Source organism: Erinaceus europaeus, chromosome 1, assembly GCF_950295315.1.
Source record: "Erinaceus europaeus chromosome 1, mEriEur2.1, whole genome shotgun sequence".
Lineage (NCBI taxonomy): Eukaryota > Metazoa > Chordata > Mammalia > Eulipotyphla > Erinaceidae > Erinaceus > Erinaceus europaeus.
This window is the reverse complement of record NC_080162.1, coordinates 74900347-74927341: the sequence shown is the minus strand read 5'-3', so window position 1 is coordinate 74927341 and position 26995 is coordinate 74900347. Positions and strand designations below refer to the sequence as shown.

At 49.7% G+C, this 26995-nt stretch overlaps 1 protein-coding gene across 1 annotated transcript; it reads right to left on the bottom strand.

Moving 5' to 3' along the window:
• Positions 1 to 5790: 5790 nt before the first annotated feature.
• Positions 5791 to 25882, bottom strand: MYLK2 (myosin light chain kinase 2). Its single transcript, XM_060188325.1, has 12 exons — positions 25743 to 25882; positions 24250 to 25237; positions 22278 to 22567; positions 18933 to 19038; positions 18317 to 18410; positions 13904 to 14013; positions 13679 to 13820; positions 9399 to 9469; positions 9150 to 9278; positions 8443 to 8595; positions 8205 to 8337; positions 5791 to 6750 (listed from the first exon to the last, which is right to left on the bottom strand). Exons 1-12 carry the CDS (start codon positions 25792 to 25794, stop codon positions 6670 to 6672), a joined length of 2349 nt encoding a protein of 782 aa, XP_060044308.1. The 5' UTR covers positions 25795 to 25882; the 3' UTR covers positions 5791 to 6669.
• Positions 25883 to 26995: the final 1113 nt, after the last annotated feature.

The following is a 26995-nucleotide window of genomic DNA, read 5'->3' as shown; positions in this document are numbered from 1 at the left end:
CCTTCTGACAGTCCAGACAGTGCTTTGGTCAGGGGTGTGGGACCCCCTGTTACAGAGCGCAGGCATTTCAAGGTCACACTGTGATGAGGAAGAAGGGGGAGGTTGTGCAGGCTGCCTGGCATGTCCGCCTGCTGAGAATGTACTGAACCCAGGAATCCAGGCCTCTGCCAAACCGTTCCCTCCCCACTACCGGCTTCAACGCTCAAGGCCAGGCAGTAGCAGTTCAGAACAAGCACTCTGGAGCCCTACTGCCTGCAGTCAACCCTAGTTCGTGACCTTGGCAACTCACTTCTCTCTCTGCTTCTCCATCTATGCAATGTGAACACTAACAGTATTTACCTGCATAGGGCTGCTGTGAGGGTTACAGGATTTGCAAAGTACTTAGAATAGAGGTTGGCACAGGGGAACTTCTCCATAAATTTTAAGTAAATATTTGGGAATATGTCCCCTAAATCTAATTTTCTCCTGGGTGGGGGGTGAAGTGGAAATGTCCCACCACTGTTGAGGCAGGTGATGGAGAAGACGGTTATGTAGACAAGGTTTGAGTTCAGTTCCTGACAGCTTCATTTTCTTGCTGTGTGACTTTAGGCAAGCGAGTTCACCCCTATAAGTTCCCTGTTTCTTTACCTGTAAGACAGGTTTCTGGGTTCTAGTCTCCAAGGAGGGTATATGGGAACCCCAATGCATACTACATCTGTAATTCAGCCAGCAAGAAGGAAACCTAGAGCATAAAACTGTTCCTCTCTGATGCTTACTTTACAGGGGATAAAATCTCCATCCTGCAGGTCAGGAAGGGCCTGGTTCCCTGTTCACAACCCACAGAGAACTGAGTAGTAAATAACGGACTCAGGAGACAGCTGGTGGGACCAGAGGAAGCAGTTTCAGATTAAACAGCAGACCTGAGGCCCTTTGAGTCCCATAGTCAGAACCCTGCTTGGTGGACTCTGGAAAAGCCAGGGGGTATCTCTTCCTTACTGCAGTCTCAGATGCCCTGATCGCTCTTGGCTCCAAGGAAAGGTTGACAGCTAATTCCCAGGTGTCTTTTCTGTGTCTTTGCATTTTCTGTTCCCTCTGCCTGCAATGCTCACTCCCACTGTAGGACTCCCCAACACCCAGGACAAGTTAAATATCACCCCTTCTCAAAAACCTCCCCCCCACATCTGATCCGTGCTACAGATTAGTCCTCCTCTTGGCATGTTCAGTTTTCTCTGAGCAGCACCATCACCCCACACTTGCGATGTGTAGTTGTGCATTCCTGTGTATACACTTTTTATGGCGTCTCTGCCTTGGGATATCTGCTCCAGGGGACAGGCATTGAATCTGCCTTCTCTATGCTGTCCACATTTCTAACCAGTGACCAGCACATAGCAGGCCTTGAAGAAAGGTTTGCTGGTGGATGGATGAAACCATGGATGGAATCTCATGCCAAAGTTCTGGGCAATCTAGCTCCGTCTCCTCTTTCCCTCGCCTTACTCCAAAAATGCCTATACTTGCTTGTCCTTCTGCCTGGAATGAGTACCTACAGGGGTCTCTCCTCACACTTTTCAATCTGTTTTTTGTTTTGTTTTGTTTTGTTCTTTACCAGAGCCGTACTACTCAGCTCTAGCTTATGGTGGTGTAGGGGATTAAGCCTGGAACTTTGAAGCCTTGTGCATGAGAGTCTCTTTGCATAACCATTATGCTATCTCCCCCATCTTAGAGTCTCTGTTGAAACATCCTGAGAGAAGCCCTCCCCCAACTCCCCATGGAAGCATCCTAAACCCACCATTGCCTTGGTGTGTGTTTCATCATGTGAAGCATGATGCTTCAGAGGCCTGGGAGTGTTGTCTATTTTCTGCTTGTCTTCGGCACCTAGAGCAGTGTCTGGAATATAGTGGGGGGAGCATAGAGCGATCATTGTGGGACTGAGGTGTGCTTGGCAGCCTATGCTAAGTGTCCTATCTACATAGCTGTGTGGCTTTTGCATTGAACACAGGAGAAAGACACAATAATCATTTCCACTTCACAGAGAGGAAGCTGAGCCCCAGAATGGGCAAATAATTGAACCTTATTCTATGTCACCTAGTCACCTGTCATCTTCTTAGATGTCACCCTCCTGTCCTCATAGCTCTTGCAGTCTCATGAACATATTTCTGGTCTCCCTACCTCCAGCCCTTACTGATTACTGACTTCCCTGGTTGAAATAATTCTTCTAGACCCCAGATCTGACCATGTATCTTCTTTGCTCAAAAGCTTTCCATGGCCCCCTATCGCTCAGAATCAGCCTGGCCATTGAGACCCCTGCCAGCTTCTTCAGTCTTACTTTCTGTTTCTTTTCTTTTTTAACCAGAGCACCGTTCAGCTCTGGCTTACAGTGGTGCGGGGGATTGAACCTGGGATTTTGGAGGCATGAGAGTCTGTTTGCATAACCATTATGCTATCTACCCTCTGCCCTTACTTTCTATTTTATCCTACATAAAAAGCCTGCTGGAATGCTGCAAGATGGTCTCTTTCTCAACTCTCGGTCTTGGGACATGCAGGCCCTCTGCCTGGAACACCCTCCTCTTGCTGCTTGGAAAACCCCTGCTCCTTATTTGCTCTCAGCTTATGTCACTCCCACTGGGGAGAAGAGAAAGGGGTTTATGGCTCCCTCTATCCTTCCAGCCTCACCATAACCTCTAACCTCCCACCTGCTGGGGCTACCAGGGCTATGAATCTCTGAGAGCAGGGACCATGATGAAATCATCTCCAGGCTGTAGCATAGGCCCAGACTCAGAGTGGCAGCTCAACAAATAGTTTTTGTCTGGTTGTATCATAACTCAGGCTGCCTGCTTTGCTTTAGACTCTACTATGTATTGCCTGGGAACCCACAGACCAGTCCATAAACTGTCTGTGCCTCAGTTTCCTCATCTGTTAAATGCCAACAGTAATAATTCCCACTCACGAATGAGGTGAGTTTGCAGGGGGAGTCACGTGGTACAGTCCCTGGTGGACTGGAAGGAAAGAGCAGGTGAGGCAGCTGCTCAGGGGGAACTCGGTCCTGGCAAGCACAGCATCAGGATGCACCAGCTACTTCACACTCTTGGACAGCCCTGTCCCTAGCTGAAACTTTTCCCACCACTGCTCTGCTGGGTCCAAGGTGGCTGGTGGAATTCAAGGCCACTGGACACAGACAGGAAAAGGCAGCGCCACCAGCGATGGTGTAATCCAAACCAGATGTGGCCTCAGACCCATAGGGGTGGTCACTGTGGGCCTGGCCAGGGCCCAAAGGCAGGAAGCAGTCTTGGAGAAAGGCTCTCTGGACTGGGGCCAGCCGGGAGAAGCTGGGAGAAGGGTGTTAACCCTTCTTATTCCACAAGGGGTGCCCAGGACTCTTGGCAAGGGAAGCATAAGGTCCTTGCCCCCTGGCACTGAGCATCTTGCAACAAAAGCTACAGTGTTGCCATTGTGCTAGGAAGGTTGCAGGATGAGCCCACAAAAGTGGCCCTGTTGGGCAGGGCATGCCAAGCAGGGTAGGAACCACTCACAGCTCGGCACCTGAGACTTGGAGAAGTACAAGCCTTGACCTTGGCCCTGGCTCCAGTGTACAAACCCCAACCATTAACTAACTGCCCCCATCATGGTGCTTCTGGGGTGGATAGACAGAAGCACTGGTAAAGGTGGTGGGGCTGGATCCCAGGCCTACAGAGAGGTGGACACTTAGACCCAACAGTCCATTTTGTAGAGTCTACAGTCTTTGCCTTGAGGAACCGGTGGGGGGTGGCGGTGGCAGCCAAGAAGTCATGTAATAAACTAAAAGGAACTTTCCAAAAGGGGATGGGGGCAGAGCAGCTATCAGCCCTATTTCATGGTTCTGGGTGAGCCTTCTGTCCAAGACATGTTACTTTGTTATGTGGTCTTAGGCAAGTCACTTTCTCTCTTTGAACCTGTTTCCTCATTTGTGAAATATGAACAAGTGCTCCTCTCCCATTCATTTATTGTAACAATGATTCTAGCAGTGTCAGAGGACAGATGATCTAGGAGTGGCAGAGGACAGCTAGGAGTAGCAGAAGTATAGAGGGAGAAACTGAGGCTTGTGCTGTGTGCCAGGAGTCTTGGGTTCTAATCCCAGTTGTTGCTGTCTATGCTAAGGGGCCTTCCTTGTTTGGTCTTGGTTTCCCTGGCTAGATCCTGGCCCTGCCGCTCTGGTCTGGCTAGACTCACTTCCTCTCCTCCACCCCACCCCCTAACCCCATGGCAGTGACTCATCCTTCATCATCATGCTGTGTGGCCAAGGCTCAGCCCGGGTGGGGGCCAGAGAGGCCGAGAGAACTCAGGAAACCACAGGCCTGGTCCAGCTGGCAGGTGGAGGGCGGTCCTGTGGGTGGACAGGGATCCACAGACCTGGGGGCTTTGCCCGCAAGCTTATCTCCAACAAGAGCCCAAGCCAAGCTGTCCAGGCACACACAGCCCCCGCCCCCCATCCCTAGCTGCAAACTCCTGAGTCTTCCACAACTTCTCCCAGGTAGCACCTGCTACAAAGGAACTCTGATCCCATCTGCTGGAGCAGTGTTCCTGGGGACAGGGAAAGAAGGGATATACAGTGAATGTCTCAGGCTACAGACATCTCTAAGATTCTTAGTGGGCAATAGTGTAGTAGTTAAAAGCAGGGGCTCAGAGCCCAAATCCGGCTCTGCTGTGTGACCACAAGCAAGTGACAGAACTTTCCTGAGACCTGAATTCCCCATCTGAGAAATGGACTTACCACAACCACTACCATGAACACGGGGAGCTGGGCTGCAGCCAGCACCCTTCAAGACTCAGTACAGTGAACTGATACCTCTGTCCCTCCAGTCAGAACCTCAGTGCCCCTAGGTGGTGGGAGACTGGTACCCCACTTAGATAAGCCTCACTTCTCACTCTGTTGTCCTCACAGCCAGAAAGGCTGCACCTCACTCTCTGGGCTGCCTTCTCCAGCAGAAGCTCCCCTCCTCTGCATTGCTGGCCTGGGGTGAGGGGGCTGAGGCAAGAGAAAGGGCAAAGAACAGCTCCCTCCCTGAGGTCTCCAGGGAGCCCCCAGCACTATGGGCCCAGCTCTAAGGCATCAACAATTTCTGCCTGAACTTTTGGCTCAGCCCTCAGAATCTGCTATCAGTTTATGCTTCGTTGTAGAAGAAGCAGGCTGGATTCTTGGGCAAAGTCCTACTCTGGGAGACAGAAGAGTTCACTTCAGCCCCAGTTCCTGACTTATTGGACAACATTGAAGGTTTTTTCCCTCTCTGAGCCTCAGTTTCCCGCCTCTGTGAAGTAAGAATAATTCTTCTTCTTCTTCTAGCGTTTGCCCTTCTTCCGTAGCCAGTCAACAGCTTCAGGTTGAGCCTGATGTCTGCTTGTTGCTGGCTTTGAAAGTGACTGGGATCCTTGTGGATTCAGTCGGCTAGGAAGGATCATCAGTTTCCCCAATAAATGGGTACTCACGGGATGCGCCACAAGAAGGTCGATCCAAGAATAATAATTACATCTACTTCATAACCTTGGCATGGGAAGTAAATGAATGAGTATATATCCAGCATTTTAAAAGAGGCTGGTATCCAGTAATCACTCAGTAAATGTTGGCTGGTGCTGTGAGGTCCCTCTCAAGGATGAGAAAAGGGAGATACAATGTGAGAAGACCAATTGCCCTGGCTGGTCATGTCTGGCTCCTGAGGCTGCATCAGTAACTCCCCCCACCCCCCCGCCCCGACACACACATAATGTTGAGTGGACCCACTGGCCTGCTCTGCACACAGTGGTAAATGAAGCTTGAGTATGGACGGACAGAAGGAAGGCAGACACAGCTAACCTGTACATTTATTTACAAGGCACAAGCTGAGAGCAGGTTGGGGGCTGCCTGACAGCCTTCCTACTTCTTCTGGGCCTGAAGACCCCCCACTGTCTGAGGCTGTGGGTTACCCTTGAGGTGGGGGGCTGGAGTGGCTGTGGTGGGCTGGCTTGGCCTTTAGGCAGGCTCAAGGGTGGTCTCCAGTATCCCCTGGGCCTCTCCCCTCTCCCTCCGCCAGGCCTGGGCTGGCGTCAGTTCTTTTACACACAGAGTTCCTGTGTGTTGGTGGTTGCAAGGCAGGTGGGCGGGGGCCAGGCCCTGCCAGATGGTGTGTGGTAGGCCCTTATCTATTGGGAGTGGGGTAGGCGGACTGGTGCATGGAGGTCCTCCTTCACAAAGCCTGTTCTGTCTCCCTTGGCAGATGAGCTTCAGGAATTAGCCTGGCTACCTTCTTGCCCTGCCAACAGCCTCCTGTTCAAAACCACAGCAGCCCCCTGTGCTGGGATCCCCAACCTTCACAACCCAGCAAGGAGTAAGCCCAGGCCAGAGATGCCCCAGGTGGAGCAAAGCAAGGGTCATGGGATAGCAGTTCCAAGAGGGGGAGGAAGGGAAGGAACAGTGGCCTGTGGCTCCTGGGCTGTGGCTGATGACTCAGAGCCCTATCCCAGGTGTTGTTAGCAAGATGGCTCCAGGCCACATCCAGGGTGGCTCAGTCGGGGAAGCAGTCGCCGTGCAGGGGGATGGGGAGCCCCGAGCCTCCCAGCCTGGTGCAGCCTTGTCCTGGTCAGCCCACCCTGGGGATCTGGCCCATCTGCTCTGGCCTTCTGGGCTGTGTGACCTCAGCCCTGGCCACCGAGTGGCTGCGTCCAGGCCTCAACTGCTCTCGGGGCTCAGACCCCCAGCGTCATCAGTGCCCCAGAACTGCTGATCTTCTTGAAGCGGTTGGCAGCGCTAACAGCAATGAAGTTTTTCTGGGGAGTGAAGAAGAGGGTTCTCAGCACCAGGGCAGAGGAGAAGCTGTGCATCAGCAGAGTGTCTCCCAAGTGACCCTTCACTCCCAGCAGCCCAGATGCCAGGGAGGATGCAGTACCCAGCAAGACCACAAAAGGCACCATGACACAGCATCCCCCAGGATTCCTTCCTTCATTCAGCAAACAGGTCAGCCAGACCTGAGCATTGCTCTGCCTAAGACCTTCAATGGCACTGATGTTATTCTAAGTGAGAAATAAAGCCACCATAATCTATGAGTCCCTCCATGTCCTACCTCCCATTCTTCTCCCATCTCATCTCCCCTACCCCTTTGCTCATCCCACTCCAGCCCTGCCTGTTCTTCCTTGCCTGGTAAGCTGTCCCTCCTGTAGCAAGCAGCTCAGTTCACGTGTGCCCTCACAGTGAACCCTCTCTAACTACTTCTTGGCCTGGGACTTGGGGTGGGGAGTGGGAAGAGAGCACAGTGGCTGGAGCATTAACTTAAAGCATGAGGTCATGGGAGTCGGGCTGTAGCGCAGTGGGTTAAGCGCAGGTGGCACAAAGCGCAAGGACCGGCGTAAGGATCCGGGTTCCAGCCCCCGGCTCCCCACCTGCAGGGGAGTCGCTTCACAGGTGGTGAAGCAGGTCTGCAGGTGTCTATCTTTCTCTCCCCCCTCTGACTTCCCCTCCTTTCTCCATTTCTCTCTGTCCTATCCAATAACGACCACATCAATAACAACAACAATAATAACTACAACAACAATAAAAAGACAACGAGGGCAACAAAAGGGAAAATAAATAAATAAATAAAATTTTTTTAAAAAGCATGAGGTCATAAGCTTGATCCCCAGTATTGCACGTGTCAATGATGTTCTGATTCTCTCTCGCTCATGCTAACAGATAAGTATTAAGGAAAGAGAAGGAGGAGAAGAAGGAGGAAGAGGAAGAGGAAGAGAAAGAGAAGGAGAAGTAGAAGGAAGAGAGGAAGGAGAGGAGCAGGAAGAAAGTTCTGGCTCTCCTTTGACATTCCTTACCATCCTTAATTTTGCTCTGAGTCCTACTTTATCTCCTTTTGATAACTGTCTAGACCCTACCAAAAGTAAGTCCACAAAGACTGAGATCCACATCTCTCTTGTCTACGAGTGTATCCCAGTGCCAGAAGCAGCAGCTGTTTCATAGATAAGTGTAAAATTAAGTAAGTATTCTTATAATGGGATCAAAATACTCTTCCTGAACTAGAGCCTCAGGTGGATACCCCTGCCCGGGGTAGAAGTGGTGGCTGGAAGGACATCACTCCAAGGCAGGGCCCCTCAGGTCAGAGAGAGGAAAGCCAGTCCTGATGCTCAGATAGTGCCATGCCTGACTGCCAAAACCTGAGGCAGGGCAGGTGGGGCCTGGGGTCAGCTGCCCAGAGCTCTTCCCACATTGCTGCTCTCCCCACCACCACTCCCCTTACCTTCCAGCGCCTCTTCATGAGGTATTTCTTCAGCAAGATCTGGGACTTGAGGCGTCGGTTACAGCGCTTGGCTTTCTCTGCCAGGTTGTTGAGCCAGGGGTGTGCAAGGCACTGGGCAGCACTCATACGGGCCCTGTGGGGAGGACCATTGTGGTAAGGGTGGGCTACCTTGTTCTCACCCTGCAGTACATGCATGGGAGACATACACTCAGGCTTTGCATCCTGGGGTGAGCCTCACCCCTGGTCCTTAACGATGAGATTGGAGACAAAGTCTTTGGCCTCATCTGACACGGCCTCAAAGGTTTCCTCATCAAAGTACCAGTTGGCAGAGAGAATATTGTTTAAGGTCTCTGTGTCATCATCTCCCAGGAAGGGGGAAAGGCCACTCAACCTGGAGGAAGGGGTTAGAGGAAGCAGGAAGGTGAGACTAGGGATGCTGAGTCACCTGTGGGGGGGGGGCAATCCTAGGAGGCAATGCCTTGTGCTGGTAGGACCCCCAGCCTCTCAAGTGGGACAGACCTGGGTTTGAATCTGGCTGGGTGACCTTGGGCAAGTCACTTCCCTTCTCTGAGCCTCACTCTTCTCATCTGTAAGATGGGTGTAAGCATCTCAGCTTCCCAGGGTTACAGCAAAGAAGAGGAATGATGAGTTCACAGAAATGTCTGCGAGCCCCCTACCCCTCCCTGGGTCATTAGGATCTGCTGTTCAGCACTCTGGGTTGGGTGCTATATCTTAGAAGCCTTGATTTATCCATTTGAAGTGGGCATAATGTTCCCCTTTCCTGGTTCTCTTTAGCACTCCCAGTTCCCCTATCCCTAAGACCACTGCCCTCCACAGAGGAGGTAGGAGGTGGGACCACTGCACCAAGACCATAAGGCCAGCCTTGGCCTCCCCCACTCAACCACACGCCCCAGGCCCATGAACACCAGCTCCCTTGGTGCTCACAGCATATAAGTGATGACCCCCATGCTCCACATGTCTGTCTTATCGGAGATTTGGTCGTAATTCACCACCTCAGGTGACAGGAACTCCGGGGTCCCAAAATTCACCTTCAGTTTCTCGTTGGGGTTATACCTGGGGGTGAGAGCAAGAGCTTAGGGCACAGCTCCCAGCTGGCTCTCAGGCACTGTCCACCCTCCCCACATCCAGTCCACCCTGGGCTCACCCCATAGGTCCCATTCACCCAGGTGGTACCTCCGTGCCAGGCCAAAGTCAATGATCTTCACCAAATGACCCGTGGTGTTGACGCACAGGATGTTCTCTGGCTGAGGAGAAGAGGATGACCTGGATTGGCTTTTGACCCGGCTCACCCTCTCTTCCTGGCCCCAGATGCACAGACTGCCTGAGTGGGCAGCTCACTGGGACCACGGATCTGGCTCTCCAAGCACAGGCAGGGTCCCCAAACCCCCAGAGGAACACACATGTGACTCCCAGCACATGACTTCTGTGTGGGTCCAGGCAGGCATTCCCACAGCTCTGAGGACAGAGATACCAAAGTCTGCAGAGGGAAGTTGTGCCCCAGGTGGGAAGCCAGTGAGGAAATGCCAGCTCAGGGGTACCAGAGGGCATCTCTTGGGCACTGAGGAGCCTCACACTGCTGCTCCATACACACTCTAAAGTCCCTGGTCACCCTGAAGTCCTACAGAGCCTCAGGACCTATACTAGTTAGTCCAGGGGTCAGCTCCTCAGTCCTCAATACCAGCTCTAGAGGAAGATGTATTAATCATGTAGGCCCACTTCACAGATGTGAAAATTGAGACTCAGACAGAACAGTGTCCCCTTAGCAAGTCATTATCAGAGCCAGCGCCTGAATCCATACAGACTGAGCACTTGCAACTCTGCCTGCCATTGACCACTACAAACCTGTAGAGCTGCCTCCTCCCTAGCTGGGGACTGGGCTTCAGGGCAGGGACTATTTTCTCCTGGCTGCCAGGCTCCCCACTATCAGCATCTAACAGTCCCCATCTATGAATGACATGGCCTTGGCCTCAACTTCAGGAATTCTGCACCCCACAAGGTGACCCTCTGGTTCTCCATGTTCACATCACAGAACAAAAGGACACAGGTTGTCAGGCAGAAACATTCTAAATTTCACTCAAACACCCTGATTCCCTATACCTCCTGAAAAACTGAAAGGCCACATGGCTATATACTGTTGGCGTGAGATGTCACTGACCCTGATAAGACAAAGTTCTCCAGGGCCCCTGAGGCATCTACACCTGACCAGCCATTCAATATACACCTCTGTTATTAGACTGAGTAAAGGGGGAAGGAGATTTAACTAGAGACCCCTTAGAGAAACCTTCCCAAGGGTCATTTTTGAACTGATGAACAAGATACTTTTCTTTTGCTGGCCCAGCAAAAGAAAAGAAAGACCCTAGGACAGAACTGCATGGGGAATAAGACTGATTCGGGTCTCTTTTGTCTACATAAGAAGCTCTGTAAGCTGGAAACCTTGAAGATTCACACACACACACACACACACACACACACACACACACACACACACACACACACACTGACTCATCCATGTACCCCCCTTTTTTTTCCTCCAAGGTTATCGCTGGGGCGGTGTCTGCACTACGAATCTACTGTTCCTGGCAGCCATATTTTTTCTATTGTTGGTGGTGTTATTGTTGCTGGATAGGACAAAGAGAAATTGAGAGAGAAGGGGAAGACAGAGGGGGGAGAGAAAGATAGACACCTGCAGACCTGCTTCATTGATTGCAAAGCAACCCTCGTGCAGGTCAGGAGCTGGGGGTTCGAACCAGGATCCTTGTGCCTGTCCTTATACTTTGCACTACGTGTGCTTAACCTGATATGCTACCACCCTGCCCCCTCATGTACTTTTTTAAAAAGATTTATTTTAAATGTTTTTTAATATATATTTCTTTATTCCCTTTTGTTGCCCTTGTTGTTTTATTGTTGTAGTTATTATTGTTGTCGTTGTTAGATTGGACAGAGAGAAATGGAGAGAGGAGGGGAAGACAGAGAGGGGAAGAGAAGATAGACACCTGCAGACCTGCTTCACTGCTTGCGAAGGGACTCCCCTGTAGGTGGGGAGCCGGGGGCTCGAACTGGGATCCTTATGCCGGTCCTTGCGCTTTGCACCACATGTGCTTAACCCGCTGTGCTACCTCCCGACTCCCCTTAAAAATATTTTTAAACTTTATTTATTTGACAGAACAGAGAGAAATTGGAAGGAAAGGCAGATAAACAGAGAGATAGATACCTGCAGCCCTGCTTCACAACTTGTGCAGCTTTCCCCTTGCAGGTGGGGACCTGGGACTTTGTGCATGGTAATGTGTGCACTCAGCCAGGCACACCACCAACCACCCACCGCCCATGTACTTTTCCATAACACTTCTAGCAGTTTAAAATTGTCTGCTTATCTGGTAATTGTTGTATGAATGTCTGTTTAACCTGCAGGGCCCAAGGAACAGGGCACGTATCCCTCAGTGCACATATCCCTCAGTGCACGTTCATCAAATGAATGAAAGCACTGTCCATATTGCAGAGGGGCGTTCACATTTCATCTCCTTTGCAAGCCTTGCCGTGTATCTCCCCAAAGTGTACCTAATCTGAGGGCAGGACAGAGGGGCTTTGCTACTTCTGCTTTCTCCACAGCATGGCTGGTAGCACTAAAACTGAACAAGCTGTGCCAATTAATGAGAGCTGCTGCACTGTGTAAAACTAATCTGCTTTCTCTAACCTCTGTGTGCAAGATGCAGAGCAAGGTCAGAGGAGGAATTTAAATATTCCTTTTAAAAAATTATTTTAATCCCTACCTGCAGGGGGAAAGCTTCATAAGTGGCGAAGCAGTGCTACAGGTGTCTCTCCATCTCTATCTCCCCTCTCTCTAAAGTTTTCTCTATTCTAGCAAATAAATAAATTTTAGAAAAAAATTATTTTAAGACCTATTTATTTACTTTGGATAGAGATAGAGAAGTTGAGAGTAAACAGGGTGGCAGAGAAAGAAGCACCTACCGCACTGCTTCACTGCTTGTGAAGCTTTCCCCCCACCCCAGAGAAAAGGGGCTTGAATCTGGGTCCTTGTACATAATATGGGCTCTCAATCAGGTGCACCACCACTTGGCCCCTAAATATTCTTCTCCTTTAAAAAAAAACTTTATTTATTGGAAATAGAGAGGATGGGGGGATAGAGGGGGAGAGAGAAAGAGAGACATCTGCAGCACTGCTTCACTACTCACAAAGCTTTCACCCTGCAGGTGGGGACTGGGGGCTCGAACCTGGGTCCTTGTGCACTGTAATGTGCTCTCAATCAGGTGCGTCACCAGCTGCCCTCCTAAATATTCTTTTTTACACCCTTTAGCAGCTCCCATCACACTCATAGAACAGCTCTAGTGCTATACATATTGATTTGTTGTTCTGAATGTCCCCTTCCAGAATGTCAGTTTACTGTTGTTATTGTTGAGTTTTTGTTGTTGTTATTGTTTTGTTTTTGCTTTTATGTGGTGCCAGGATGGAACCTGCGGGCTCATGTATATAGGTCCTGTGCACTACTCATTTATTTTCCTGGCCTAGGCATTTTTACCTGTTTTGATCACCACTGGCTCTCTACTGCCTACAACACTGCTTGGCATATAGTAGACCCTCAACAAATATTTTCTGAGTAAATGAATTATATTTGCAGGGCCAAGCTGGTAGTGGCACTTAGGTAACATTTCTTTCTTTTTTTTAATCTTTATTTATTTATTGGATAGACAGCCAGAGGCACCTGCAGCCTTGCTTCACCACTCATGAAGCTTTCCCCCCTGCAGGTGGGGACCAGGGGCTTGAACCTGGCTCCTTGCATACTATAATATGTGGACTCTACCAGGTGTGACACCACCAGGCCCCAGATAGCATTTCTACAATGGTTATTAGCCTCACAGGACTTCAAAGGACAAAAATAAATAAATAAATAAATAAATAAATAAATACTAGTTCTACACAAGATGCTCCCAAGAGAGAAGACCTAGCCTTTTTTTAAATTTTATCTTATTTTTATTGCAACCAGAGTTATCACTGGGGCTCTGTGCCTGTACTTTGAATCCACTGCTCCCAGCAGCTATTTTCTCTTTTTTTTTTTTTCTATTTTACTTGATAGAACAGGGAGAAATTGAGATGGAAAGAGGAGGTATAGAGGGAGAGAGAAAGATACCTACAGACCTGTTTCACCACTCATGAAGTACCCCGCCTGCAGGTGGGGAGTGGCAGCTTGAACCTAGGTTCTTGAGCATGGTGATGTGTGTACTCAACCAGGTGTGCTACAGCCCTGCCCTTTTTCTCTTCGTTGTAGCTAGTCTCCTTCTACTTAGTGAGTGTTCATCAGTACACCCTCCTGAATGTACTGGAAGGCTGGATGGAGGAAGAGTAGGGAGAGAGGACAGATGGAGGACTGGCTGTCTGTGCCTCAACTTCCCAGGGGAAGAGGCTGCCCCTGGGCCCGCCCAGGAGCCCCAGCCCAGTACCTTGAGGTCCAGGTGCAGAACCATCATCTTGTGCATAAAGAGGATGCCATCACAAATCTGCCGGACAAACACCATGGTGTCCACCTCTGTCAGGGGATAGTCCTCATCCACAATCCTCTCGAAAAGCTCGCCGCCCTCGATGCTGTGTGCACAGACCCCTCTACAGGCTTGCTTCTGGGTGTTGATGCCCCCACACCCACACCCACCCTGGTCCATGGTACTCACTACTCCATGAATAGGATTATGTCGTGTGCCGTCTCTATGGCCGCGTACAGCTGGATCAGGTTGCGATGGTTCAGCTGGTTCATCACCTCGATCTCAAGCATCACCATTTCCTGGGGTAAATTTCCAGGGGAAGCAGGGGTACCACCATCGAAGTCTCATCACTGACCTCCAGCTCCTAGACCTTTCAGGTCTGGCCACTGTCCACCTCTTGCTTGCTGGTCCCCTGCCCCTAAGCCTGTCCCTTTTACCGCCAGCCATTCCTGCTAGGACACTTTCTTTTTTTTTTAAATTTATTGATTGATTGGTCGTCCAGTGACCAATCAATCAATAAATAAAATTCACTTGCAAGGGTACCTACTTTGTCATGTGCATGACCCAGGTTTGAGCCCTCAGTACATCACTTGAGGCCACTGCTAAACTGGAGGAAGAAGATTCAGTGCTGTGGTATCTCTCTCACTCTCTCTCAAGATTTATTTTATTTGCTTCACAAGATTGAGAGAGAACCAGATCATTCCTCTAGCATATGTGATAACGGGTTCAGTGCTGTGACCTCATGCGTGCAGTCCAGCACTCTGCTCACCTTGTGGGCCTCTCTTCCAGCCCCCGCTCTCATGTATATAAGCAGGCACTGCATCCAAATGTGATGGGTTCTCCACCCCGAGCAGTTCCTTGAGTCTCAGACACCGCTGTTTCCAACCTCCTCACTGCCGTCCCCTTGCCTGTCTCTCATAGCCGCAGCTCAGCTCTACCACACCCAAAGTTAGACCCTCCATAGGCCGCTTCTCTGGAGTGGCACTGTCCTCAGTTTGCCCAGCAGCAGGCAGGGCAGGCTCACCCCCAGTGTGCAGCACAATACATGAGGGACCTGCTCCCTTGCACCCATGGCCAGTCCATCCCCTAATATGTGGGTTTCTCACAAACCTAATTGTTACTTTCCACTGTATTCCTAGTCTAAGCCATCTTTGTCATTGTCAAACCCTGTAGGCCACAGTGCCTAAGTTGTCACTTGGGTAGCTTGAAATCTGTCTTGTGGCAGATTTACACCAGAGCAAGCAGCTAATACTATGAATCAGCCTTTCCTAGACCTGCCATCCCCCCTCCATACACACAAAGTAGCTGGTAGCTGCCTCAACTGCTCCATTTCTCCCATCCCCCCAGGCCTTCCCTCCCTGCTATCTCTTTCAAATGTCCCATCAGCCCTGAACTCAAAAACCTTTCTTGGCTTTTTCTGTCTTCACTTTTTTTTAAAAAAGATTTTATTAATGAGAAAGATAGGAGGAGAGAGAAAGACAACCAGACATCACTCTGGTACATGTACTCCCGGGGATTGAACTCAGAACCCGGTGCTTAAGAATCCAATGCTTTTGTAAGTTGGGCAGTAGCACAGTGGTGATACAAAGTGCAAGGACCGGCGTAAGGATTCCAGTTCGAGCCCCTGGCTCCCCACCTGCAGGGGAGTTGCTTCACAGGCAGTGAAGCAGGTCTGCAGGTGTCTGTCTTTCTATCCCCCTCTCTGTCTTCCCCTTCTCTCTCCGTTTCTCTGTCCTGTCCAACAACAACTATAACAATAAAACAACAAGGGCAACAAAAGGGAACAGGTAAAAATTTAAAAAAAAAAAAAAAAAAAAGGAGCTGGGAGGTAGTGCAGTGGGTTAAGCATAGGTGGTGCAAAGCGCAAGGACTGGCATAAGGATGCCGGTTCAAGCCCCTAGATCCCCACCTGAGGGGAGTCGCTTCACAGGCAGTGAAGCAGGCCTGCAGGTGTCTATCTTTCTTTCCCCCTCTCTGTCTTCCCCTCCTCTCTCCATTTCTCTCTGTCCTATCCAACAACAATAATAGCTACAACAATAAAACAACAAGGGCAACAAAAGGGAATAAATAAATAAATAAATGTTTTTTTTTAAAAAAAGAATCCAATGCTTTATACAATGTGCCACCTCCTGGACCACCATTTTTTTTCTAGCACAGATTTTCTGGGACTTTATGCCTTAAAATTTTCATTTCTTTTTAAAATTTTTTTTATTATTTTTTTTCTTTTGCTGCCCTTGTTTAACATTGTTGTGGTTATTGATGTCATTGTTGTTGGATAGGACAGAGAGAAATGGAGAGAGGAGGGGAAGACAGGGGAAGAGAAAGACAGACACCTGCAGACCTGCTTCACCGCTTGTAAAGCGACTCCGTTGTAGGTGGGGAGCCAGGGGCTCAAACAGGGATCCTTATTCAGGTCCTTGCACTTTGCACCACGTGCGCTTAACCCACTGCGCCACCGCCCGACTCCCAAAATTTTCATTTCTTAGGGTTGGGCGGTAGGGCAGCAGGTTAAGGGCAACAACCAGCTCAAGGATCCCGGTTCAAGCCCCCAGCTCTCCACCTGCAGGAGAGTCACTTCACAAGCAGTGAAGCAGGTCTGCAGGTATCTTTCTCTCCCCCTCTCTGTCTTCCCTTCCTCTCTCGATTTCTCTCTGTCCTATCCAACAATGACAGCAATAACAACAACAACAACAATGACAGCAATAACAACAACAACAATAAACAACAAGGGCAACAAAAGGGGGGGAAATGGCCTCCAGTGCAGGCACTGAGTCCCAGCAATAACCCTGGAGGCAAAAGAAAAAAAATTCCATTTATCCTGGCCAGCTCATTTTGTTTTGTTTACTAGCACACTGTTCACCTCTGACCTCTGGTGCTGAGGATTTAAAATGGGACCTTGGAATTTCAAGCATGAAAATTATTCTGCATAACCACTATCCTATCTCCTCACCCAGGACTCACCCTTCCTTTCCTTCCTTCTTTTCTTTTCTTTTCTTTTCTTTTCTTTTCTTTTCTTTTCTTTTCTTTCTCTTTCTCTTTCTTTCTTTCTCTCTTTCTTTCTTTCTTTCTTTTCCTCTTTCTTCCAGAAAGATAGAGACAGACAGACATAGAGAGCAAGACAAAGAGATGTCTCAGCACCACTCCAGTGCTCATAAAACTTTCCTGTGCAGGAGCTCCCATGTGGTGGCTGGGTACTTAAACCCAGGTCCTTGCACATAGTAAAGTGTGCACTACACTGAGTCAGTGACCTCCTGGGCCCTCTGGCTTTATCTGTCTTCCTAGTGTTCCTCATCCCCAAGCACCATGCTTTCTGGTGGTGTGTTTTATAGTTGCCTGTCCCTTCTCTGCAGTGCATCAGCCAATAAGCTTGGGGACTTTTTGGTTCACTGCCATTTCAATGGCACCTGGCACAATGGTTGGCACAGAAAAATGTGCAGTAACTATTTCCCTTATACTGACCCCCACCCACTGACATAACACATGTATCATCCAGCCAGGTCTCTGAGAGACCTGGGGGCCCAATAGCCAGTAATGCAGACATAGGCTCTGTCAGGCAGAAGAGGCTATAAAGATATCATCACACAGAAAGCACACTCCTGCCAAATGTTCTCAGAGCTGAAGGGGAGCCATGCTGGGGCAGCAACTCGAACCCTTGTGGGGTACCAGGCCTCTGCCTTATGTCTCTGCCTGCAGTTCCAGGCCTCACGTCCCCAAACCCTCAGCCCCAAATCCTCTTCTCGCCACTTCACCAGAAAGCAGCTCCTCCTTCCCCAATGCCTGAGGCCCAGTGAGCCCCACCTGCACTCCCTCCTTTCCTAAGTCACAGGAAACACACTGGGATGCTAAGATATCACACCCAACTCACTCACTCTATGTGAGCCTCTGCCTGCCTGCGTTATTCATGTATGTATGCATGCATGCATTCCCCAAACACTGCTCCTGCTCAGTCTGCACTAGGTGCTAGAGGCAGAATGTAGACCAGGTCATGGTCTGGGAGGTGGCACACTGATAAAGCTTTAGACTCTCAAGCATGAGGTCCTGAGTTCAATCCCCGGCAGCACATGTGCCAGAGTGATGTCTGGTTCTTTCTCTCTCCTCCTATCTTTCTCATAAATAAATAAAATCTTTAAAAAAATAAGTAGACTATAGACAAGGTCTATTGATCCATTCAATGTAGAGATGGGGAAAGAATTCTCGAATACCACCACTTAAATTATTTTTATGAGCGAGAGACCATAGTACTGCTTCACCATCTGTGGAGTTCCTTTTGTCTCTGTCTTTGGTGCTGTTGTGTAGTGTCAGGGATCAGGCCCACAGCATCACAATAGAAGGCATGTACCCTAGTAGCGAGCCACTACCCCAGTCAAGGGGCCTGTTTATCCTGGCTCTCACTGAGGGGGTGAGAGGTACAGGGTCCCTTCACTTTGGGACACCCACTTCCCAGCACTACACTGGGCAGGCACAGAGCCTACACTCTTAAGTTTATTGAACTGACCCCAACTGGGGGCATGAATATCCTACCCCTAAAAGGGCATGTGCAGTTACTGAGTATCTGATTTCTGGCCCTGTGGACCCTTCTCCTGGACAGACAGACTTCACTACCTTGTCCTTGGGGGTCTGCTTCTTGATGACCTTGGCTGCCAACTTGAGGCCTGTGGCTTTTTCCACGCAGGTACAGACAGCTCCAAACTTGCCACTGGAAACAAAAGAAATTAGGGGTGAGAAAGGTCCAAGTGACACAGGCCTGGGGGAGGGGCTTCTGGGGGGGGCCACTGTGCTCATTTCCCAACTGGACTCCCTCTGTGAGATTGGGCGCACCCACCCTAGCCAGTGCTGGCTGCTCCTGAAGCTGTGAGCCGCACTGCAGGGACACTGGCTGGCCCCCTCGGCCCTCGGTTCAGGAAGGGTGAGCTCCAAGGGGGCAGCTCCTTGGCAGGCTCTGGGCTCCCAAGAGGGTACCTTCAAAGCTTTTTACAGGAATCAGGATACTGACACAGACAGGAAGTCACTGTGCTTCCTCTGCTATAATTGCTAGTGTCTGTGCAAGTGACAGAGACAAGAGTGCTTTTCAGCCCAAGTGACAGACTACTGCATGACACATGTGACCTCACAGACACAACTGTGTCAGCAAGGATTGAGTTCAGTCAGGTGTGCCTGGGGCTTGCAGAGGGAGATGTGTGTGCCCCCAGGACTGGGTGTCCCACTGCCCGAGGCTCACCCGCCCAGCGCATCCTTGGAGTTCATGCTGAATTCGCTGTTGACGTTGCCGGTCCTCAGCTCCACAATACGGTGTGAGAAAGGGGCTGGGGGTGGTGGGCAGTCATCTAGGGGGCAGAGCAGGGCCAGCATGGCCAGAGTCAGAGGCTGTGGAGGCCTCACCCTAGCATCACCCCTACCTAGTCTGGGCCCCTGGGGGTTTTCCTGAGTGATATCAGGGGGACAGCTGGCTCCCCCACTGTGGCTGGTTAATCCTGCTTCCCAGTCCAGCTCTGCCACCAACACACAAAGTGGTCTTGGGAAGCATCCACCTCAGTCAGAAAAGATTCAGCGTCTCTTGACCCACAGTGGGGGTATCTGATTCAACTCTTTGGACCCTCTCCCACTTTGATTCTAAGTTGCCTCAAGTAATCTGCATTTCCATTAAAGAAAAATAAATAAGCGGTCTGGGAGGTGCAGCAGTGGATAAAGCATTGGACTCACAAGTATGAGGTCCTGTGTTTGATCTCCAGCAGCACATATGTAAGAGTGATGTCTGAGCAACAGTTGAAGGAATCAACTATCACCAAGCCTACCATGAAAGAAGTTCTGAAAGGTCTCATAAACAATCAGATCACCATAAACATGTCATATATCAGAACACTCTAAAAATCTACAATAATGGCATTAAAATATCTCCAATCTATAATATCAATAAATGTCAATAACCTGAATCCACCTATTAAAAGGCACAGAGTAGGAAGATGGATCAGAAAATACAACCCAACCATGTGTTGTCTGCAGGAATCCCACCTAACTCAACAAGAAAAATACAGACTCAAAGTGAAAGGATGGAAAACTACCATACAAGCCAATGGACCACAAAAAAAAAAAACAGGCAGCAACAGCTATTCTCATATCTGACACGACAGACTTTAAAATCAATAAAATCTTAAAAGATAGGGATGGACATTACTTAGTGATCAGAGGATAGATTAATCAAGAGGACTTAATGATTATCACCATCTATGCACCCACGGACAGGCCATCCAAATATATCAAACATCTACTGAAAGAGATATAGCAATATATTTATTAACAGCAAAACAGTAATTGTAGGGGACTTCAACATTTCACTATCTCTTGACAGATCATCCAGGCAGAAAATCCATAAAGTTATGAGGGAAGGGCAGGGGTAGATAGCATAATGGTTATGCAAACAGACTTTCATGCCTGAGGTTCCCTCAAGTCCCAGGTTCAATCCCCTGCACCACCATAAGCCAGAGTTGAGCAGTGCTCTGGTTTAAAAAAAAAAAAAAAGATATGAGGGAGCTAAATGAAGAGATAAACTAGAACTACTGGCCATTTTCAGAGTAAAAATGGTGATTTTGCCATTTTCAGGCCATCTTGGATGGAGCTTAAAGAAATCATGTTAAGTGAAATAAGTCAGAAACAGAAGGATGAATATGGGATGATCTCATTCACATGCAGAAGCTGAAAAACAAGACCAGATGAGAAAATACTAAGCAGAACTTGGACTGGAGTTGGTGTATTACACCAAAGTACAATACTCTGGGGTGAGTGGAGGGGGGTGGAGTTCAGGTCTTGGAACAGGATGGCAGAGGACCTAGTGGGGGTTGTATCGTTGTGCGGAAAAATGAGAAATGTTATGCATGTATAAACTATGTCAACTTTGAAACATTAATCCCCCAATAAATAAATAAATTAAATTAAATTAAAAAACAAGAGTGATGTCTGGCTCTTAATCTCCTTTCTCAATAAATAAATATATAAAATATTTAAATAAATAAATAAATGGCAGTAATAATGGTAAAGGCCAGATAAGAGTTATTTTTGTCTGATGGGAAAGGTGACACCATCATGCTAGAAAGATAAAAAACAGGAGTCGGGCAGTAGCACAGAGTGTTTAGCGCACATGGCGCAAAGCGCAAGGCCCGGCATAAGGATCCGGGTTTGAGCCCCCAGCTCCCCACCTGCAGGAGGTCGATTTGCAAGCAGTGAAACAGGTCTGCGGGTGTCTGTCTTTCTCTCCTCCTCTCTGTCTTCCCCTCCTCTCGCCATTTCTCTCTGTCCTATCCAACAACAGCTATGACAATAATAACAACTACAACAAGCACAACAACAAGGGCAGCAAAATTGGAAAAATAGCCTCCAGGAGCAGTGGATTCATAGTGCAGGCACGAGCCCCAGCAATAACCCTAGAGGCAAGAAAAAAAAAAAAAAAGAAAGAAAAGAAACAAACAAAAAACCTCAAAGCCCCACTACACTGAGCATCTAACCAGGCAATTCCCACTTCCAGCACTCAAAGGTGCAAGAAGTGGAAGCAGGGACAGAGACTTTTCACAGGGTAAGACTGCCACCCAGTGGGCATCATGGAGCATAGTGTGTTCTGGCAATCTACAGGCTGAGTCATCGGGAATAGAAACCTCTTTATAAATAGCAAGTAGTGGCAGGGAAGCCGGGCTGATGATAAATCAGACAGCCCTTGGAGGTTGTTCAGGTCCCGTCACCCCTTGAGGATGTGATTTCAGGATGGGGCAGGGCAGGGCAAAGGTCTTTGCTGCTGCTTCAGGGAGAAGGCAGGGCTACTGGCTGCCTCCCAGCCGCCAGGTCCTTCCACTCTGTCTGGGTGGCACTGTGCCGCTCACCAGGCAGGCTGGCGGGTTTCCCAGGGCACCTCACTCTAGAGGAGGGGGTGTCAGGACACTTTGGGCTCTCCTGACCCTGTCTCACCTCACACCCTGCTGGATGGATGAGCTGGGCCGCACCCCTTCCCAGAACCTTTTTCTTTTCACCTATTGGCCAAGCTCACTCCTGCTTAGAGGTCCTTGTCTGACTGTCCCTTAAAGCCGCTCCACAGTCCTGGCCCAGCTTCCATGGTCACTGTTTTCCCACCCTCGGTAGGTCCCATGGCCTTTCCCACCTCCATGATGTAGTTTGACTGCCAAAGTCTAGCATTTGAGCCCTTCATAGCCTTTCACATCCATCTAAGAAGTTGGTATTGCTCCAGTAATGATTTTCATTAACCCATATTAGAACCCAGTGTTTAGCCCAATGTAGAAGAAAATCAAAAGTGGGCTCTAAGCTCAGGCTGGCCTCATAGTCTCAAATTCTGTCCCAACTATGGGTTTGGAGACACTTTATGTCCTGTATCTGCACCTCCAGTTCACTGTCTACCAAAAGGAACCTGGGAATTTACTGAGGTGATATGGCACTTTGATGAATCAGCCTGCATAAGATGGACCAGAACAGTCTAGTTGTCTACACAGGAGATATGGGGAGCCCCGCCCCCTCTACCCTCCCTCTTCTTCAGGGCAACCCCAGTCCCCATCTGCCCTGGGCTTACCCAAAATCTGGAAGCAGTCCTCTTCCCTGGCTGTGAAGGCCTGCCCCACCTCCACCTCCGATATCTCTGGGGAGACAGCCTGGAACTCCGTCGCCCTCGAGGTGTCCCCTTGCAACTTAGCCTGGCCAGTCTGGATTGGGACCTTTTCTGTTTCCTTCAGGCTGCTCGCCAAGGTGTTCTTCCCTTCTGCTGTCTCGACTGCCACAGGATCCTTGGGGCCAGGGGTCACTCCTTCAAAGATGAGCTCTGATGTTTCATTGGGGGTCTTCTTGATCACTGGCTTCTCAGGGCTAGAATGGGAGAACATGAGTGACACCCTCCTCTGCATCCCAGCCCCTTCTGCAGGCTTGTTTACCTGCTGACCACACTCACCAAGTCAGCTCAACTCTAACCCCACTCCGAAGGCAGGGAGTAATGTGTCAGAACCCACTTGATATAAAATTAAGGGGTACTCGGGGCCCAGAATACATTGGGTTCTCAGAGAAGTCATCGTGTTCTTGCTTAGAAAAGCAAACAAAAAAGTCATAACTTTCCCAATGATCCAATAGCTTAGTGTGAAGAGCATATGCTTTGCATATGGGAGATGCTGAATCTGATCCCCAACACACAGGCACATGTACATACACTCAAGGAATAGTAATAATAAAATAAATGTCTGTGGTCATTATCTTTTTTTTTTTTGCCTCCAGGGTTATTGCTGGGGCTCGGTGCCTGCACTACAAATCCACTGCTCCTGGAGGCCATCTATTCCCATTGTTGTTGTTCTTGCTGTTATTGTTGTTGCTGCTGCTGTTGTTGTTGGATAGGACACAGAGAATTTGAGAGAGGAGGGGGAAGACAGAGAGAGGGAGAGAAAGATAGACACCTGCAAAACTGCTTCACCGCTTGCAAAGTAAACTCCCTGCAGGTGGGGAGCCCGGGGGCTTGAACTAGGATCCTTGCATCGGTACTTGCACTTTGTACTATGTGGTCTTAACCTGGTGTGCCACCACCTGGTCTCCTATTTTTTTTTTTATTGCCATCATTGTTATTGCTGGAACTCAGTGCCAGCACTGTGAATCCACTGCTTCTGGTGGCCTTTGTTCTCTCTCTCTCTCTTTTTCTTATTTTATTTGCTAGGACAGAGAAAAATTGAGTGCAGAGGAGGAGATAGAGAGGGAGAGAGAAAGACTATCTGCAGACCTACTTTACTGCCTATGAAGCATCCCTACTGCAGGTAGGGAGCGAGGGCTTGAACTTGGGTCCTTGCATAGGTCCTTGGGCTTTGTACTATGTGTGCTTAACTGGGCGTGCCACCACCCAGCTCATTATCTTAACAATGAATGCACTACAAGATCCTCAATGACTATTAATAGAATTGCTGGTCTGATTACTATTCTGTGAATACAAACAGGGAGATTATGTAGCTTCAGATTCCTAAAAACTAAACTATTGCAATTGATACTAAAACCTAATTCAAACTGATGTGCTATTATTATTGTGGTTGATACTATATTATTATAGTAACTGCATAATGTGACTGATCAGCATTCAGGTAATATTATAACTGGTTACATCATTAGATTGTTGTTATAGTATGGCTACTAGAGTATTAGTAATGACCTACCAGTCTGATTATTAGTCACCTTTTGTTGATAATTATATGAAGAAGAAGGATCATCCTTTCTTGACAACTCAGCCCTGCCCTTGGCTAGGCCCAAGTTCAAGAAGTACAAGGAACTCTAGGCTCCAGGTGCCTAGAAAAAAAAGGCCCTTTTTGAGGGCCTTGTCTGATATTTCAGGCTTCTAAGACCCGTCACAGTCTTGGTTTCTGCAGGAGAACCAGTAGGTAGGGACAATGTCCACGACAGAGAAACCCAAATATCCAGCAACCAAATGTGATGTCAGCGATGCTCAAGGCAGAGGAGTGAAGCCTGGTCCCTGGAGTCAGAGCCTCAGGACCCCCCTCCCACTCCCAGGCAGGGGTGCTCACCTGGAGATGATGGCAGGGCAGCTGGGGCTGTGCAGAAAGGCAGTTGAGCCCCTCTTGGCTGTGAATTGGCCTTCTGCCTCCTTGGTGAACACCTTGGCCTCTCTGGAGTCCTGGCTTCCTGAGGCCCCCTGCTCAACAGTGGGTTTGCTGGCACCAGCCTCAGCTGTTGCGCTCTCCTGGGGCAGGGCTGCTGACTGCCCAGCGCTGCCCTCCGCAGGTCCCCCACTTAAGCCTCCTGTTTCCTCGGGGTCTTGGCTCCTAGTTGAGGGCTGAGCTGGGGCAGCGGCTCCTTTGTTCAGGGCAGAAGCTTTGGCATCTTTCTTCAGGGTGGGTGGACTGGAGTCTTTTTTTGTATCTGGGGGTCCAGGTTCTTTCTTTGGGTCTGGGGACCCAGCCTCTTTCTTTGGATCTGGGGGTCCAGGTTCTTTCTTTGGGTCTAGGGGTCCACTCTTTTTCTTTGGGTCTGGGGACCCAGCCTCTTTCTTTGGATCTGGGGGTCCAGGATCTTTCTTTGGGTCTAGGGGTCCACTCTTTTTCTTTGGGTCTGGGGACCCAGCCTCTTTCTTTGGATCTGGGGGTCCAGGTTCTTTCTTTGGGTCTAGGGGTCCACTCTTTTTCTTTGGGTCTGGGGACCCGGCCTCTTTCTTTGGATCTGGGGGTCCAGGTTCTTTCTTTGGATCTGGAGGTGCAGGCTCTTTCTTTGGATCTGGGGACCCGGCCTCTTTCTTTGGATCTGGGGGTCCAGGCTTTTTCTTTGGCTCTGAGGGTCCAGACTCTTTCTTTGGACCTGGGGGCCCAGGCTTTTTCTTTGGCTCTGAGGGTCCAGACTCTTTCTTTGGACCTGGGGGCCCAGGCTTTTTCTTTGGCTCTGAGGGTCCAGACTCTTTCTTTCGACCTGGGGGCCCAGAACCCTTTTCTGACTCAGAACAACCAGGCACTTTCTCTGCAGTAGGGGGTCCTTCATCTGCTGCACCTTTAGCTGACTTGTCTGAAAAGAAGGGGAGCCAGCAGTTGGGAATCCCCCACACACACCCCACCACCACCACCACCACCACCACCACCACCACCACACACACACACACACACACACACACACACACACACACACACAATTTCCTATGCCAGGCTAGTCAGAAGCCAGCTCTGGGTCCACCTCCCCACCAGGCAGCAACTCGTTCTTGTCCCCCTCCTCCTCTGGGGTTGCTTGATGGCACTAGAGATAGGCTGTTGGACCCTCCCAGGCCCCACTCTGGTCTTCTGGGAGACCCAGCCACTCCACTGTCCCCTACCCTGTGTGTATTGGTGCCTTCCAAGGAGGCTAAACCTTCTATGCCAAGGGGTCCTCTAAACCCACCCTCAAGACCATGCTAACTTCTGTAGCCCCTGTGCACCATACAGAGACTACAGAACTCCCACTGAATAACCTGCCCAAGCATACATTCAAACCCCCTTCCCAAGCTCCTCCCTCCACCTCCTGCCCCCCAGCTTGGCACCTGTTGATGCACTCTGGGTTCCCAGCTCCACTGCTTCGTTTTCTGCCGCCATGAGGGAGGGAGGTGTATGCTTCTGCTTGTCTAACCCAAGTCTTTGTAGTTACAGGAAGAAGAGTGAGGTGAGTCCTCTTGTCTTGCTGATATGAGGCAGAGGTGGGCTGACTGACGCTGAGAGCAGGTACCTGGAGCAGAGAGGTCAACCTGGTGGCTGTCAGTCTTACCGTGGCTGCCCAGGAGCAGAGCTGGGTAGTTGTAAGGGATTGGGCCGTGTGGGCAGAGGCGGAGGCAGGGGTGCAGGCAGTGGAGGCGGGGACGAAGGAGAGGATCTCTTACACCAGGGGCCATGCAGTTCGGACTGCCACCACCTGTCACTCTTGGCCCTTGTTCAGAGGACAAGGCATTCTTCCCATGGACTGAGGTGGGGGGAGTGGTGTTGGAACAAGCAGGAAAAGGAAAAGGAGGGGGCACCCAGGCCCTGTGGAGCAACCCATTCCCTCAGGCTGGGTAGGGTCAAGGAAGGGGACCTGGGACACAGGATGTCAAACAGGGAAAAGGGGCAACACTATGCCCAGGCCAGGCCCTGGCTCTGCTCACCTGCATGCCATAGTTCCAGCGTTCCCCTGCAACCTGACCCCAGTGCACAGGTCTCCATGACCCCTGCTCCTGGCACCTGGACCTACTTTGGGTAAGAAACTGTCTTAGATGCTAATAAATATGAAAGTCTTTTCTGTGAAAATCTTTCTTGGGCTCTTGCAGACTCCAGGTAGGATCCAGTCAGTGCTCTTGTGCCCCTCCCTTGAGCCTAGCCTCTTCTCTGCAATGACTGCCTGGAAGGAAGGGGCTGGTAAGGTCTTTCTGAGGCCTTCCATCACATGATGTCCCATTCAGCCCAAGAGGTTCAAGCTGAGATGGGAAAGATGTGGTCCGGAAGGTCTTCTATCATCCATTGACATCTACCCAGAGCCGCCCCCCCCCACCAGGATGACCATGAGAACTACCCAGGCACAGTACCCTGGAGACATCTGGAGTGGACATCTGGGTCCAGTGCCTGGCTGTGGCCACTGCTCCACTCTCTCTGCCCCTGCTCCTTAGTCCCATCCTCTGTCAAATGGAGGAAACATCTGCCCTTATAGAATGCAGCAAGTAAAAGCATCTTGGAATTAAGTCAATGCATAAAAAGGCTGAGAAAGCTGTGAATTGTTTAATAAGCAGCAACCTCCAAAGTGTGTGATGGGGGTCAGAATTTCATGTAA